The sequence below is a fragment of the Polypterus senegalus genome, chromosome 15, assembly GCF_016835505.1.
Source record: "Polypterus senegalus isolate Bchr_013 chromosome 15, ASM1683550v1, whole genome shotgun sequence".
NCBI lineage: Eukaryota > Metazoa > Chordata > Cladistia > Polypteriformes > Polypteridae > Polypterus > Polypterus senegalus.
In genome coordinates this window covers 72,088,704-72,106,229 of record NC_053168.1, presented here as the reverse complement: position 1 = coordinate 72,106,229, position 17,526 = coordinate 72,088,704, and the positions used below count along the sequence as shown (strand labels likewise).

The 17,526-nt window shown below is 36.6% G+C and overlaps 1 protein-coding gene across 4 annotated transcripts in view; it reads right to left on the bottom strand.

Moving 5' to 3' along the window:
- The window catches only part of cdk14 (cyclin-dependent kinase 14), an 891,964-nt gene that overhangs the window by 531,881 nt on the left and 342,557 nt on the right, over nucleotides 1–17,526 (bottom strand). For all 4 annotated transcript variants that reach the window (XM_039736967.1, XM_039736966.1, XM_039736968.1 and 1 more), the window contains one exon: nucleotides 9,588–9,667. In XM_039736967.1, the coding sequence (XP_039592901.1) occupies nucleotides 9,588–9,667 (80 nt within the window). The remainder of the gene's footprint in view (nucleotides 1–9,587; nucleotides 9,668–17,526) is intronic.

Sequence of the window (17,526 nt, the reverse complement as noted above, 5' to 3'; positions counted from 1 at the left end):
AAAGGACATTGACAAGATACCACACATTTAGGGTCAAAATGTACCAACAACAGGCAAAGGAAATCCTGACAAACCTGTATTTCACAAGCAATGCTTTTATTTTGTACCATTTCTTTCCTTTTCATCCAGAATGCATTATCAAATTGAAATACACTATTGATTTACTAGAATTAAATTATGTGTTGAACTTCTGCAATGCCAAGAGTTTTGAAAATCACTTTTTTGTCTTGTTCCATATCAATCACTGTGAAAGTTATGCAATGATAAAGCCTTAATTATTATGCTAATTGTATCATCGTTTGTTGGGTTAATAGGAACGATTTGTTCTTAATTGCTTAATTGAGTGATTAGGGTTTTTCTTTAATTAGCAAATTGCACTGATGCTTGTCGACAAATTGAAATCAGTAGGAGCTGAGAGACAGATAAATGCTACTGTTTCCACAGGCAGTCATCTTCTACAGGAAAGGGGAAGACAAAAATGAAAAAGATCAAACAACTCTACAAATACCTGTAGGGTATTTGTATTTCAGAAAAGAAATGGGAAGAAGATGCAATGAATGGGTACTGAACAATTCTGAGAGACTGTGATGTTTACTAAGGTTTATAATTCAGGTTTTATTTTTAGTCATAAATATTTTGACAACTTCTACAAAGATGCTGTGGAAATGCTAAAAATAACACTCATAAATATTTTTTGTTATGCCTAAATATCTCTTGTTAGTTTACACACCTTCTTACAACAATCTCTACAGGACATAATACTCACTTAGTGCTTTTACAAAAAAATTAACAGTAACTGGTTTTAGTGATGTTTAATCACATTAAGAGCAGAAATAAAAACAGCAGTGAATAGCTTATAATAAGTGAACTCATTCTTTAGAGCTTTAGTGCCTGCAAATGGGCAACAACTAGAAGAAGGCAGAATATCATAATGAATTGATCTCTAATCTGCAAAAAATCAAAGAAGGACACTAAACATGGAATCCACATTAAAAAACACAGTGACAAAAATCATAAAGAAAATGAACATAGAGTTTTTTTCTGATTACCCTTAAATAATTACAATGGCCATTGGCAAAATTCAGAAGTGGTTGGAATGATTAGCCTACCGTTTGACATCTCAGTAACAGGAAAAAATTTAAGCAGATAAATAAACATAGATCTAATTCCAGGTGTTACTGATAGAAATTACACTTTTTTCCTTCAATTTTAAAACGGATTGTATACATCCTTTAAAATTTTCCAGACCTTTAATTTTATAAAAGAGACATTGAAGTGGTAAAAATGTAACATCATAAGGAAAAGTCTGAAAATTCAATTAATTAACAAAACCACTTGCACTCACAATGGTGGTTGCACCCCATGCAGCAAAGTGGAGAAGAATTTGTGTTATTGATAAATCAACAGATCGATCCACTGCATTCAAACTGAATTCTAAACAGGAAATCAAAAAAAGCTAAGCCATATATGCCCTGAATGGGGTGGATAGCCAGCTGGACGTAGGTCTCTACGGCTCTATTCAATAAGGGCGAGCTTCAAAAGGGCGACCTCAATTGGGTGCGGCAAATAAAGGCCCGCGTAAATAAAGGCGAGCTTCAAAAGGGCGACCTCAATTGAGCGAGGCGAATAAAGGCGTTCGTAGATAATTTAGTTCAAATGGCTCTGGAATATGTGAAGAGCAACAAAGGTGCAGATCTACTCGTAGTTGAAGGCTACACATTGCACATAATCTACAGCTTCAAGTGTAACACAGCAATGAGTAACAGCAGAAAACAACGAAATATAGAGAGCTTTAGAAATAGTTTGTTAGAAGTTCATGCATTAATTGATTGGATGTTTTAATATTTTTGCTTTCGCCTTTTTATATGGTCAATCATTGCCTTTATCTAATACATTTTCTGTAATAATTTTGTTGCGTTTGCCTTTATTCGCTGCGCCCAATTGAGGTCGCCCTTTTGAAACTCGCCTTTATTTACGCGCCCTTATTGACGGATTGTATTAGACATGATATTTTAATTGACCATGGACCCCTCAGTGGTCCAGAGGATTATCTTCTCACATGATGCTTTTTACTGAAAGTATTCATTACTCTCTCCTCTACTGACAACTGGCAATATCTGAATTATAATATATTGTAAATGGTAAGCATGTGACAAAATTTCTTTGGATCAAATTTTGTGATACAAAACACTTTTAATAAGAAATATGACATTGTATTGAGAATTGTATGACATTACCACATGACTGATATGAAAGATAAAGGTAAATAAAAATGTCTTTCCTTAAAAGCAGGGAATTTAAAAACATATGATTAAAAAACTAGAACTATAATGTAAAAAACTGACTGAACTTTGGCTGAGCAGTTCATTGACAATATAATGATGTGAAGGTGAAAATTGTCGGCATGCAACAGACATCACTGTACATAAAAGTTAGCTGGGACCGCAGGTTAACACTAGAATCCCTGAAGCCTACGAAAAAAGTCATAATCCAGGGCCACCTTAAATTCCTTCGCACCACCGCAACAGTGTTTTTGTTTCGTAAATGTGTCAGTCAGCACAAGCCGCCTGCTATCCTTTCCCAAATACAGCTCAAGTCAGGCAAAAAGTTCTCCCATCTCAAGTGTATTTATCTGGATATGAGGTGCCTGAAGTTGTATAGGGTAAATAATATATTGTTCTTTTGAACATTTGCACTTCATCTGTGTTCCATGTCTACAACAATTTGTGTAAATGTAGGATGACAGAAATTGTGAGGCAAGAAATGTTGAACACATAGCTGAAACAGAATCTTTTTTCACATTATAGTACCAATGACAAAATTTTGACTTGAAGTATTTAATGTGTGAATACTGAAGTCCAACAATCAAATAGACACTTTTGCAAAAGATATAAGTATAGCAAAACAAGTGCACTTTTATCCAGGAATATAACCAAAGGAAAAGAAATCAGGCTAGGGTATGACACTGACATGACCGCTTGGGTGGTGCAGTGGTAATAGCTGCTGTCTCATAATCAAGAAATTGTTGATTTGATTCTGGCTCCTTCCTGCATACACCATTTTGAGTAGTTAGCTGCTCTTATTGTTACCATTATAGAATAAAAACCTACATTTAATTTGAGTCTGTAACAGCCGGTGTAAATTTATGGTACTTTTATTCAATTTTATTCTCTTAGTCACATTCACACTCCCCCCGATCTGAAACTGTTAGTTTCCAAATAAAGACGTGGTATAACAGAGGTGAACTCAGATGATGGTGAAAGTTCTACATCGGAGAAAGAGAACAGAAGCCCTCCCTGCAAGAAATATCCACTCACATATAAGAACAAAGCAGCTGCACTAGGCATAAAAATGAAAGATGGCACCGTTTGGATGCAGCATGAGGTTGGGCATCATCCTGCCAGTGAATCTGCCACACACATGTCCATCAATGAAACAGCAGGGCCTACAGAGCTCGCCAAGGTATCCTGCAAAGTTCTGTTTGCAATTATGTTTTTTGATGGCATTTATATAAAAAAATGTATATGCTACTTACATAAAAGCCACATCGAATGTTGTTTACCTATATTTATTTCATTATGCACATGTACTTTGTCGGCATGCCTATGCCGTTTCCTATGATCATAACAGTGAGAAGGTGCTACTTCCCAGTGTTCAATCTTTCACTGTTAAGGAAATGCACACATTCTTGGGTTAACTATCATTTGGTGAGTGAATTTTTATCTTGGTGATTCTAAGACTATTTTATTTTATCTGAACAGAAAAGAAAACACTTAAAAAATGTTAAAACTTGCATATTTGCATCCTGATTTGGATATACAGTAATCCCTCCTCGATCACGGGGGTTGCGTTCCAGAACCCCCCATGATACTGTAGATAAAAATCCGCGAAGTAGAAACCATATGTTTGTATGGTTATTTTTATATATTTTAAGCCCTTATAAACTCTCTCACACTGTTAACATTATTAGAGCCCTCTAGACATGAAATAACACCCTTTAGTCAAAAGTTTAAACTGTGCTCCATGACAAGACAGAGATGACAGTTCTTTCTCACGATTAAAAGAATGCAAACATATCTTCCTCTTCAAAGGAGCGCCGGCAGGAGCAGAGAATGTCAGAGAGAGAGAGAGATAAAGCAAACAATCAAAAAATCAATACGCGCTTTTAAGTATGCCGAAGCACCGCCGATAAATCAGCATTTTGTAGAGGAGCGTCCGTATCCTCTAGGCAAACAGCCTCTGTGCAAACAGCCCCTCTGCTCAAACCCCCTCCGTCAGGCGCAGAAAATGTCAGAGAGGGTGAGAGAGAGAGAAAAGCAAACATCAAGCACCGCGCGGGAAGCATATCTTATATCATTGAGGAGTTTTAGTTAATATGTAATACATGCTCTGATTGGGTAGCTTCTAAGCCATCCGCCAATAGCGTCCCTTGTATGAAATCAACTGGGCAAACAAACTGAGGAAGCATGTACCATAAATTAAAAGACCCATTGTCCGCAGAAATCCGCGAACCAGCAAAAAATCAGTGATATATATTTAGATATGCTTACATTTAAAATCCGTGATAGAGTGAAGCCGGGAAAGTCGAAGCGCGATATAGCAAGGGATTACTGTACAGTATTTTGTAATGTTTAGATATATGAATGTCTAATAGTAACTCTAAACATACAGCACATTTCTTTTATACCTGAATTTCAATATGAATTGTATCATAGGATAAGTCTCATGCCTAGAAAATGGACATTTATTATTAGGACCCTTTTACGTTAATCAGTTTGAAAAAGTTTTGTTTCACTGTGTGTTTAATTTTTATGAATTAAAAAGAACTGAATCATCCCCAACCATTCCCATGCTGAGCAAATACCAGGTGCACATAACCTTGCTTTCTTCCCAATAGTCTTTGAAAATTTAGTGTGTTTAGAAAGGCTTCTTCACATTGCGTCTTTTGAAACGTATTAAGCTTCTCATTCACTGCTAAACTACTGGAGTGTCTTGAAAAGCACACTCCTAACCAGACCATTTTCACAGGACAAGTTTGAATGGGAAACCAAACCTTTTCTAAAATGGTAAAAGAATAACTGACATTTGATTTATCAATATATTGTTATGAAGGGAGTTTCTTTTTAATTTTTTTTCATGTTATATTTTAATCTATAAAAAATCATCTATCAACCTTTTTAAGGTTGTTATGCTTGGGGAATTCAATTTTGTGGTCATTTTATTGATTTGAACATTTGTTTAGAACTTTAATTTAATTTAATGTCTTTTCGGATGGCACTTGATTTTGATGATGGGTGTCGCCATTTTGTGGATTCTGTTGTCAAGATGCAGGTCCCGAGTCATGATGCCTCTCTGAGTCATGACTTTGAGCAATTAATTGGTAAAGGGATAATAGGTTGTCTTGATGGCCTTTTTGCATCCGAGATTGGACAAAACTTGCGATTCTTTTGATTTTTTTTAGATTACTAGTTCTAGAATCAAGCTCTGTTTTTTTGACTTTGAATTTTGGTTTGCAATTTGGCTCTGATGTCTTTTTGTTTTCTCTTCTGGTCTTGACCTTTGTTTTGAATTTGACTCCATGCTTTCTCCTGATCTTTGCTCTTAATTTTTGAACTGCTTGCATTTCTTGCACTCAGTACATACTGTATATAGCCAGTAGGACAACATCAACTAACTGATTTTAAAAATTAGTGGTTAAACTCATCTTACTACAATACCAATGCAATTTACCAACAGTGAAACTACATTACTGTTATGGTTTAATCCCAGTTCTACCCCTGGAGTTTACTTTCTCAACCTTTTTTGATTTATTGTCATCATAAGAATTACTTAGGAACTCCTTGAAATCACTTCAGTTTTATTTGTCTGGTGCCTCACAACTTAACCTGGCATGAGTAAACTCCCACACATGATATATTGATCTACTTATCTTGATATCTAGTTATGCAAGATATCAAGCTTTTTGAGGTTTCCCCCCAATGTTTGGTACTCTAGACCCAAAACCCCTTATTTTTAGGCAATTTTTTAATTATATATTGTGCAGGAAATTACACCTTTATGATAAAAAGGTGTCTTTAGTAAAAATGATCAGAAGGATCTGCCACATGAACTGACCCCAGGAGTTCACTCCTAATGAGAAACCAGTGGTCAAAGTTACTCCTTTCTACAAAACTTTGAAAAATGGGGATCAGTAAAATAGGCATATGAAGTGGTGTTTTATGTTATTTCAATCATAAATATGATAATATTCTTGATATCTGAGTCTTTACCACTAGTCCTAGCCCTCTAAAAACCACTTCTAAATGGTTAAAATGACAAACTTTAGACATAAGCATGTGAGGTATAGTTTTAGACTATTTCAATGTCAGTAATTATGAATAGGATGTCATTTTTGATTTTTCATCCTTTACTTTACTATGAACCTGTATCAGAAGGCAAAAAATAACACATATCTATTAGAATTGAAAATATTTAGACTTTAAACAATTAAATGGAAGCATACATTTTTGTATTTCAAATATCTAATGCAACTGTTCTTGTTATTTTGTACTTCTACCTCATAAAGTAAATCATTACATTTCTTATGAACACCCCAAAATTGGGTGGCTTCTGCTAATTTAGACCTTTCTTACTCATTTTTGCAATTTACTTTGGTGTATGCGAAAGTGTTGATAATTGTTTTTTAAAAATACGTTTCTGTTTTTCAATCATCTTGTAATTTTCATTTGGTCTTTTAATTATGTCAATATTTTTTTTCCTTGTTCCTTTTCCTTTTCCTTAATATGCTGAGGACATGATGGGCTGAAGCATTAGCTCCTGCTTATTTTATGATGCTAACTTTTGTGATACTTCTTGAAGATTTGGTAAATTTGCATCTGGATTTTTTTTTTTTTTAATTTCAGTCTTGCTTTTGGTTTTGAATATCTTCTTACAGAAGTAGGAATTTGTTTTCTTTTGAATATTTTTGTTAATAAACCTTCAAATCTAAAACATATTAGTTTTATTCTTCAGGCAGGGATTTGTTTTTTTACAATTTATCTCTCCCGCTTGGGATTTTAAAGCCATGCTGTTTTTTGAATATGTAGACCCTACACCTGCTTTTGAGGATTTTTGTCTTTTCGGGGCTATTTTATTAACTTTCAGGACTTTTTGAAGTCTTGGGGCCTGAAATCAAAACACTCCTCTTATTACATATACAGGTAGTCATTGACTTACAACCTGTGCATCTTACAACCATTCGACTTACGACGACTACTGTGTCTCATGTGGAAATGGCAGTTTTCGCCACACCAGCTCTGAATGCTGTGACTCATTCATCTCAAACTCAGTTTACCTGCAGAGATTTCGATTATATTCAGTTATGTTTGTCTTATATTTACAGGAAAAAAGGCAAATAATCTTTACATGAAAATGAAGGTGGTGAAGCAGTATGAGTGAGTAAAGAAAGCGAATACGGTCGCATGTGACTTTAAGTTATCCCATTGTAACCGGTGTTCAGCTCCACTCTGGTTTTGAATCTGGTTAACCACTGAAGCTTCTGCAATGCGACTCAAGATGTGCTGTTTTGTGTGAACCGCCACAAACGCATAATGAAACCACACTGAATTCCTTTATCTGTTAATGTTTATTCCTAACAGGCTGAAATGTTAAAACAGAAAACATATGAGTGCTCAAATTATGCCGGTACAATTCCTCCTCTCACAGTTATTAACACAATGAACACTTGGAGAGGTGAACACTAATGATGAAACATAACACAGACAAGGAAAGAATTCCTGAAGCTGTTAAAGGTTTGGCACCCATGCAAGCAATAGTAATAATAAAAGAAAACAATAAAATAAGAAGAATAATGTACACAAAAAATATAGAAAATCTAAACCATCTGCTAAGAATGATGATAAAAAAGGTTATAAAGCAAACAATATGAATTAAAGAACTTACTATACAGTACTATGCATACAGTCAGGTTTGAATATATACTGATCCATCTTACGTCCAGATCTACTTACAACAAGTCCATAAGAACCAAACATAGTTGTTAGTCAACAACTACATGTCCCGAATTTTAGAGATGCATAGTTCAAATTGTGACATCACTCGCTGTTTTTCTTTTTGAATGAACAATCTGCAGTCTCAGCCATTATATAAAATGGGACACATTTATTCAAACAAGGAAGAATCTACATATCCACCCATTTCACATACCTGTTCTTTTTCGTTAACTTTTGTAATACACGTGAACATATCTCAAAATCAGAGGACTTAAAGCAGGGGAAGCTCTGGAAAGGTTAGCAATCTTTAGAATTTCAAATTCTTGCTCAGCATTCAAACCAGGGCAAATTAGAGTCACAAATCAATGTGACAGCTTTTTTCTTAAACTATGATGACAATTAGAGTCCAGAGAGGATGTGGGTAGCATATGTAATAGCAATGTAAGCTTCATTTCACTTTGTCTATTCTGAGGTCACCTTTTAGGCCTGCTACTGCCAGGATTGCCTCAATACAACCTGGAAATAACATACGGATAAGATGGAAAGGGAACGAGATTAAAGACTAACATCTTCCTGTAGGACAGTTATAGACTTAAACTTGGCTTTCAGTCAGAACACAAACATAGACCGCAGCAAGGTATATAAAATTGAGGTATAAAACCTCTATTAACTCACATTTAAAATGGGTACTACCATCTAAGTTTGGAAACGAGAATGTTAGAAACAAAAATTGGATGTGTTAAGTGGTGAAATGGGGTAGCGAAATAGTAAGAACCCAAACAGTCAATTCTGTCAGGACCAGTGGCAAGAGGTTTGGAAATCAGGGGGCATCTGCTCAGCCACAACTCTCCTATTACCTTTAGAATCCACAAGGTCACAGATTCAAGTTTCCGAGAATAAAAAGTAACTACAGTAGATTAAGCATTCTATAATTCCAGCTACTTCTTAATATTCAAAATGAGGTTTATTTTAATAGATAATTAGGTTAACACTTGGTATCTATAGTTGTCATTCGGTCTGATCAATGGTTTAGTTGTTAATGCTGGATTAACTTTCATTTTGCTCAATCAGTTCAATATTACACCCAATGTGTTTGTGTTTGGTAGTATATGATTGGTTAGTGTACTCCATCTAAAACAGCTTTGATGACTACCATATTTGCCTTATGGAGGAATAAAACATTTGAATTTGAATTTGAAGAAAACAGAAGGCACTGCAGCTTTCCAGAAGTATTACAGTTAGTTTGATCAATGCTATACAGTAAGACAGAAACATGCTAAAAATATGACACATTGAGGTGTCCTATTTCTAAATTAATAGTGTCTTATGACCATCAAATCATTTTTAAACAAATCACAATAGATGTGTGTGCTATACTGAAATTACTGGATTTGGTTGGAATTACTGATAAGGAGTACATGAAGCGGTTAGAATTAACCAACATCTTTAAAAATATTCATTGTTTTAGCAATAAGAGTTCTGCCCCTTTTGATATGAAGTCTGAAAAGAGACATTTAGTAAGACAATAACCTTAGTCTAAAAGCATCAGCAATGCAGCAAAAATGATGGATTAATGACATGCATGACAACACACACCTTCCCTGATTGCAGTAAACGGCGTGCCTTCCTCTTCTTGTAACCTGATCACTTTCAGTGCAACTAGCTTCCCATTTACCCTAATTAAAAAAAAGAACATGAAGTTATTTTAGAAGACATTAATAACCAAAAATGTCAAAATATTACCATCTTTGCATTATCTAAAATGTTATAAGAAAGCAATGAACTGAGACTCATGGTACATAATTATTACAAAAAATCAGCCGCAATACACAAAAACTATTGAATTGTAAAATAAGTCATTTATCAACAAAATGAATCTATGTAAGTCAGGCTTATTTAAATTGCTTTTTCCATGCATTAATTCTACAATATCTGTTTTTGTAACAAGGTGACAAATAAATGAAAATTAACTTGCTTGTGGTAATATACAGAAATAGTGCAATGAAAATAAGTTTTTTAAATATCATTAAAACAATCACACTGCCTACATCAGCCAGCATTGATCACTGTTTCTTACTCACTGGAGAATAGCTCCCAGGTCTGGAACCTCAATTTTTTGAAAATAAACACAAATTTTAGTCTAAACTTCTGCGTGGAAAGTATATAAAAAGGTGGAATGCAAAATGGGGAACAAAATGGAGACTTTCATTGAAAACAACATAAGTATTCTGTATAAAAATGCAACAGTCCAAAATAACAATTCAGCTTGGAGTCACTTGAAGGGTCTTGTTAAACAAGTGTGACCAGTAACAGTATCCCAGACCCCAAACCCAACCTCACAAACACAGTCCAGAGTTCAAACATGGACGTTTATTTTATAAACTACCTTTGACAGGTCACTCTCTCTATAAAATACAGCACAGTACCACAATGTATCTTTTCTCTTCCTTTCTTCTCTTCTCCACATTTCTCTAGTGAGTGGAGGCTCCTTTCCCGATTCTGAAGCAGAGCTACTTCCTTTATTCAGGGTCCAGGAGCACTTTCGGTGCCATGACACTGTCCCATGGAAGCACTTCTGGGTTAGGCAGAAGTCCCATGAAGTAGGGACCATTAATCCCTGCAGCACTTCCTGGTGGCACCCACAGTTCCCAACATGCGCTGTGGGTATCCATAGAGGTACCCAGGTAATTTACCTCCCCCTGGCCCTCTATTCTACTGGCATCCTGGCCAGGTAATGATCCTTTATCAAGTCCCTCTGAGATACCAGTGTATCCATTTCTGCCCATCTTCTGGCTATGGCATGGGCCACCCTGCCTATTTGGTGGTCCTGCCACCCAGCCAGGTAAGGAATCTTGAACCATCCTGGCAAGGATGACAGACAATGCCAGCCATCCATTTCACTAGAAAAGGACAAATTAACCTCCAGCTGAATGACTTGAGAATAGGAAAGCTTTTAATGATGGTGCAAATACAACAAAATTCAGATCAGATATGATAACACAGTTTAATTCACTGCATTATGTCACTATGATAAACCGGAACCCCTAAGCATACAACACATTGACAATAGATGGTGGTGCTTTTTTCACTTAATGAAAGATGTTATTGAAACAGGCAGCAAATAAACTCAACAACACAGTCATAAAATGTGCTATTCATCCAGCACTTGCTGATAATCAAAAAGGCAGCTTTAGGCTTCAGTCTAATTTCCTCCTACAAAGATTTACTTAAGGCCAAATGGTAATGCTTAACTAGGCTAATGTGTGTGTATATATGTCATCTAACAACCTACTACTGTGTTGGCAAAGCATGGATTAAAGAACAATTTCTTGCCCCTCAATTTAGAAGTAACTCTTTAGATCAAGGCATTTTAGTCCACTCTGGGGGAGTTAAGAGATTCTAGAAGAACACCAGGTTCTTTAACTTCAAATGAGACTTTAGAAGAAGGTTCATGTTAGACCAATCAGTACAGAAAATCTCCTTAATTTCTTCTGGATGATTGCACGACTGGAAATGGATCACCTGCCTAACATGTTATGTACTTGGATTTACGGATCAGCATGGACATATTAAGTAAGAAGTGATCAAGATTAGACTTTTACACATTTGCGGTGAGGATTCAGCACTGAGTATATCTGTGTAGTAAATAAAAGCATTGCCTTACACCCATGGTTATAATGGATGGAATCAAGCTTTTGAATTATTGATTCTCCTCTCCTCCTCATTCATTGGTCAAGAGTTCTGTATTCAATTCAAAAGCTCTGTCTTGATTCAACATGCTTTATGTCCATGTGCTACTCCAACTTTCTGGAAGTATTTATTTAACAATATTTTAGAAAAAAGTGCATGCATTTTGGACACTGAAGACATAGAACTGAATAACATGAAAAATAAGCGATCTGCCCATCTGAAAAATGTTAGAAGGAAAGAAAGACTTTCTAGTGGACAGACAATGCTATTTAAATATTCACCTGACTATCAGACAAGGAGCAGGCACTGAGACCACTGGAAGAAACAGCAGAATAGACTAAGCTTAGCACTCAAGAAGGAGTATATAGTTAGATGTTGATTTTGTGTTTACTTGTATGTTTTTACTTTCACTTCTTATCCTTTTATCTTATCCTTCTATCTATCTATCTATCTATCTATCTATCTATCTATCTATCTATCTATCTATCTATCTATCTATCTATCATGTGCAGTTAGTTTTTTCATCTACCTGTAAAACTATGGTATGATTAATAATTTTTGTATAAAACCTATAAATTGCCATGTGCCACAAAAATCAAAAGAAAGTGGTAGACAAGCCAATATACTTCCTCTTTCACAAGAGCATATGAAGACCCTACGCCTGACAGAGAAAAAATGAGTTTCCTCTTCTAAGAAAACCTACTACTGATACAAACCAGCAATATCAGTAAAATATGTAATTGGTTAGTTTTCCTGCCCACTTATCAATATCATTATTGTTCTAAAAAATCCATATCGACCAAATATTACTGGAAACTGCCAGAGCCTCTTCAGATATGGTATGCTCTGTGAAACTGTTAATTCAGCTGTTCATATTGTAAATATCAGGGCATTCAGCAGTATTAATTTATTTTTTTCCTTTACCATTTTTCACTATCATGTTGACCAGTGCCAGTTTTGCCAGCTATGAGTTAGTTAAAGGTAAGCAGGTACTGTTTGTTGGCTACATTTTTTCATTGCCTATAATAATAATGATAATAATTGTGGCAGCAATTTAAATAGGACATGGAGTAGATAGCAGAAATTAAGTATACAAAGTGGGTAGAAGATGAATGTAGTAATACGAGACAGCTTATGAAAGAACAAAATTATGGTTTTACACTGAGTCATGTGCACAGATGCAGAAGAAAAGTCACAGTGTACTCAGTGTATTGTGGAGGCTCAGCTGCTGTCTGCATAGCAAGCTGCCTGCCAACTCCTACAAGTAGAATTTTTTGCAGGAGCTGATCAGAGACCATGCAATGGTACAACTGGCAGTATGTTTCACAAACGCTGGTTATATCATTAAATTGGGAGAAGCACACAGTATGAGATTTACACAGCAGGCTGCTCCAGAGAATGACTCTGGTTAGTTGTGTAGCGCTAGTGTGAATGTGGATAGTTACTAAATCTCATTCTAAGTTAAATGTACAGTGAAAATCACTAAATTATTAAGACAATTATATTTATTTACTATTTGTCTGGACAATCTTCAAATGTATTGTATCATTAAATGACAAATTGATATTATGACTTGCTATAGACTGGTCAATTGTGAAGGTTAACCATATTCAAAAGGTACTAGAAAACCAGATGACTTTAGGTGGCATACATAGTGTTTGGTTTAGCTGAGCACAAAGCTGAAAACTGTGTAACACTTTACTTTGTGAGTTACAAAATAAAGGATGATAGCTTCATTGACTAACTGTAATTCAACTAGGGATGGTGACAATGTGGGTCTGGCTCCATGCTCCCCCTCATCATTTGGGGAGTCTCTTGAACCTGACACTGTCGATAATCACAACAGAGATGAGCTGTACAAATGAGGACACCACATGAAGCAAGGGGAAGGTGTAAACGTGTTCAAGTGCTTTTATTATAAAGAATTCACAAAACAAGTGCCCCAAATACAGTGCTCTAAATTATCAATCTATACTAATAAAAGGCAAAGCCCTCACTGACTCACTCACTCATCACTAATTCTCCAACTTCCCGTGTCGGTAGAAGGCTGAAATTTGTCAGGCTCATTCCTTACAGCTTACTTACAAAAGTTGGGCAGGTTTCATTTCGAAATTCTACGTGTAATGGTCATAACTGGAACCTATTTTTCTCCATATACTGTAAAGGACGTTAGCTCTATGGCCAGGTCGGAGCTGCGTGTGACATCATCACGCCTCCCACGTAATCACGTGAACTGACTGTGACCACAGTATGTAGAAAAGAAGGAAGAGCTCCCAAAGAGCGCTGAAGAAAAATGCTGAATACTATTCACGAGATACAAGTTTAATGAGAAGACACAAGGTATAAATGAGACTTTAGATCACTTTGTAACGGAGTTAAAATTGCTGTAGCGAGAAACGTTTAAGTGCCGGGTCTTAGCTAACATTAAATAAAGTCGTGGACATCGCAACATCACACAAGAGAGCAGCTCACGTGAACTGACTGAACGCAGTACAAGTGATCACTTCCATGCATCAAACCTGTTCAAAAAACGCATTACACAATTGACAAGGTAGGAAAAGAATATGCTCCGAGTTGAGCTCCACAGCTAACGTGGTCTTGCGGAAGCAACTTCGTCACGCTGCCACCAAATACTCACAGAAAAATCCACAAGTTAATACACACGCTGTCTCTAGAGTTTCTCCACACTCAATGTATTACTTGCATCCCCTTTATACCCTCTGATCTCCCATTTCAATTCAGATACCTCCAATTTCCAGTAAGGCTTTGCTGCGCAATGACAAGTAATAAGTCTCAGGGACAGACCCTACAAAACGATGCCATTGATTTCAGGCAAGATTGCTTTTCTCCTAGACAACTATACGTTGCATTCTCAAGAGTGAGCTCGCGCAGCTTTGTCATATTACAACCGGAGTGTAGCCAGAAACTTTTAAGTGCCAGGTCTTAGCTAACATTAAATAAAGCCGTGGACATCGCAACATCACAAAAGAGAGCAGCTCACGTGAACTGACTGAGCGAGTCACAGTGATGACTTCCATGCATCAAACCTGTTCAAAAAACGCATTACACAATTGACAAGGTGATGGCTTTATATGTCGTTTGTTTATAAAACAGCAGGGAAGCTGTGTAAAGGCTGTTTCACAAAAAAACAGCGGAGCGTCTTATATGAGCAGGCAGTCAGCTAAAGAAGAGAATCAATAAATATCTATAATCGTAATAAACGAACAAAAAATAACATACAAGCTGCGAATTAAATAAAGGAAATGGGTACCTGAACAGTAAAGTAAGTCTCGAATAGCTACACAATAACTAGAATCGTAATAAATGAACAATAAAACAGTACAGAACCGCGAAGCAAGGAGAAACGATGGCCTTATATGCCGTTCGCTTATAAAGCAGCGGAGAAGCTGTGTGAAGGCAGCTACACAAAAAAACAGCAGAGCGCCACACTCTGAATGTATTCCTCGCATCACCGTTATACCCTCTGATCTCCCATTTCAATTGAAATGCCTCAAATTTCCAGTAAGGCTCTGCTGCGCGATGATAATTAATAAGTCTCAGGGACACACCCTACAAAATGTTGCCATTGATTTGAGGCAACATTGCTTTCCTCCTGGACAAAACTATATGTTGCATTCTCAAAAGTAATCTCAGTGCACAGCTTGGTCATATTACAACCGGAGTGCTGAACTGACAACGTGGTATACAAAGAGATCCTTAACAGATAGTTATTGGCATATTTTCCCTCAGTTTAAAAAGGTTTTCTTTTCTTCTTAATAAAAATTTAAAAGCAGTTCTTTGTCACTGCAAAGCGCGGGGATTTTGCTATATATGTATATAAATGTAGATCTGTATATATATATATGTATATATGTGTCTGTGTATATATATATATATATATATATATATATATATATATATGTGTGTGTGTATGTATGTATGTATGTGTATATATATATATACAGTAATCCCTCCTCGATGCGTTCCAGAACCCCCCGCGATAGATGAAAATCTGCGAAGTAGAAACCATATGTTTGTGTAGTTATTTTTATATATTTTAAGCCCTTATAAACTCTCCCACACTGTTAACATTATTAGAGCCCTCTAGACATAAAATAACACCCTTTAGTCAAAAGTTTAAACTGTGCTCCATGACAAGACAGAGATGACGGTTCTTTCTCACAATTAAAAGAATGCAAATAGATCTTCTCTTCAGGAGCAGAGAATTTCAGAGAGAGAGAGAGAGAGCGCTCGCAAAGAAAAGCAAACAATCAAAAAATCAATACGTGTGCTAATAAGTTTGACGGCGGCATTTTTAGAGGAGCGTCAGTATCTTCTAAGCAAACAGCCTCTGTGCAAACAGCCCCTCTGCTCACATCTCCTCCGTCAGCCGCAGAGAACGTCAGAGAGAGAGAGAGCGAGATTAAAGCAAACCATCAAAAAATCAATATGTGTTCTTTTGGAAGCACCACAATAAAGCGGCATTTCTTAGAGGTGCCTCCGTATCCACTAGGCAAACAGCTTCTGTGCAAACAGCCCCTCCGTCAGGCGCAGGGAATGTCAGAGAGGGTGAGATGGAGGCAGAGACAAGCAAACAATCAAGCTCCACGCGGGATGCATATCTTATAGCATTGAGGAGTTTTAGTTAATATGTAATACATGCTCTGATTGGGTAGCTTCTAAGCCATCCGCCAATAGCGCCCCTTGTATGAAATCAACAGGGCAAACAAACTGAGGAAGCATGTAATATAAATTAAAAGACCCATTGTCCGCAGAATTCCGCGAACCAGCGAAAAATCTGTGATATATATTTAGATGTGCTTACATTTAAAATCCGTGATAGAGTGAAGCCGCAAAAGTCGAAGTGCGATATAGCGAGGGATTACTGTATATATGTATGTGTATGTGTGTATATATATTTATATTTATCTGTATGTATGTATGTATATATGTATACAGTAATCCCTCCTCGATCGCGAGGGTTGCGTTCCACAACCCCCCGCGATAGACGAAAATCCGCGAAGTAGAAACCATATGTTTGTGTAGTTATTTTTATATATTTTAAGCCCTTATAAACTCTCCCACACTGTTAACATTATTAGAGCCCTCTACACATGAAATAACACCCTTTAGTCAAAAGTTTAAACTGTCCTCCATGACAAGACAGAGATGACAGTTCTTTCTCACAATTAAAAGAATGCAAATAGATCTTCTTCTCTTCAGGAGCAGAGAATTTCAGAGGGAGAGAGAGAGAGAGCTCGCAAAGAAAAGCAAACAATCAAAAAATCAATATGTGCTTTTAAGTTTGCCGTGGCATTTTTTGAAGGAGCGTTAGTATCTTCTAAGCAAACAGCCTCTGTGCAAACAGCCCCTCTGCTCACATCTCCTCCGTCAGGCGCAGAGAACGTCAGAGAGAGAGAGCGAGATTAAAGCAACAATCAAAAAATCAATAAGTGGGCTTTTGTGCTTTTAAATATGCCGAGCACCGCAATAAAGCTGCATTTTTTTAGAGGAGCGTCAGTATCTTTTAAGCAAACAGCACCTCTGTGCAAACAGCCCCTCCGTCAGGCGCAGAGAATGTCAGAGAGGGTGAGATAGAGGCAGAGACAAGCAAACAATCAAGCTCCCCGCGGGATGCATATCTTATAGCATTGAGGAGTTTTAGTTAATATGTAATACATGCTCTGATTGGGTAGCTTCTAAGCCATCCTCCAATAGCGTCCCTTGTATGAAATCAACAGGGCAAACAAACTGAGGAAGCGTGTAGCATAAATTAAAAGACCCACTGTCTGCAGAAATCCGCGAACCAGCGAAAAATCTGTGATATATATTTAGATGTGCTTAC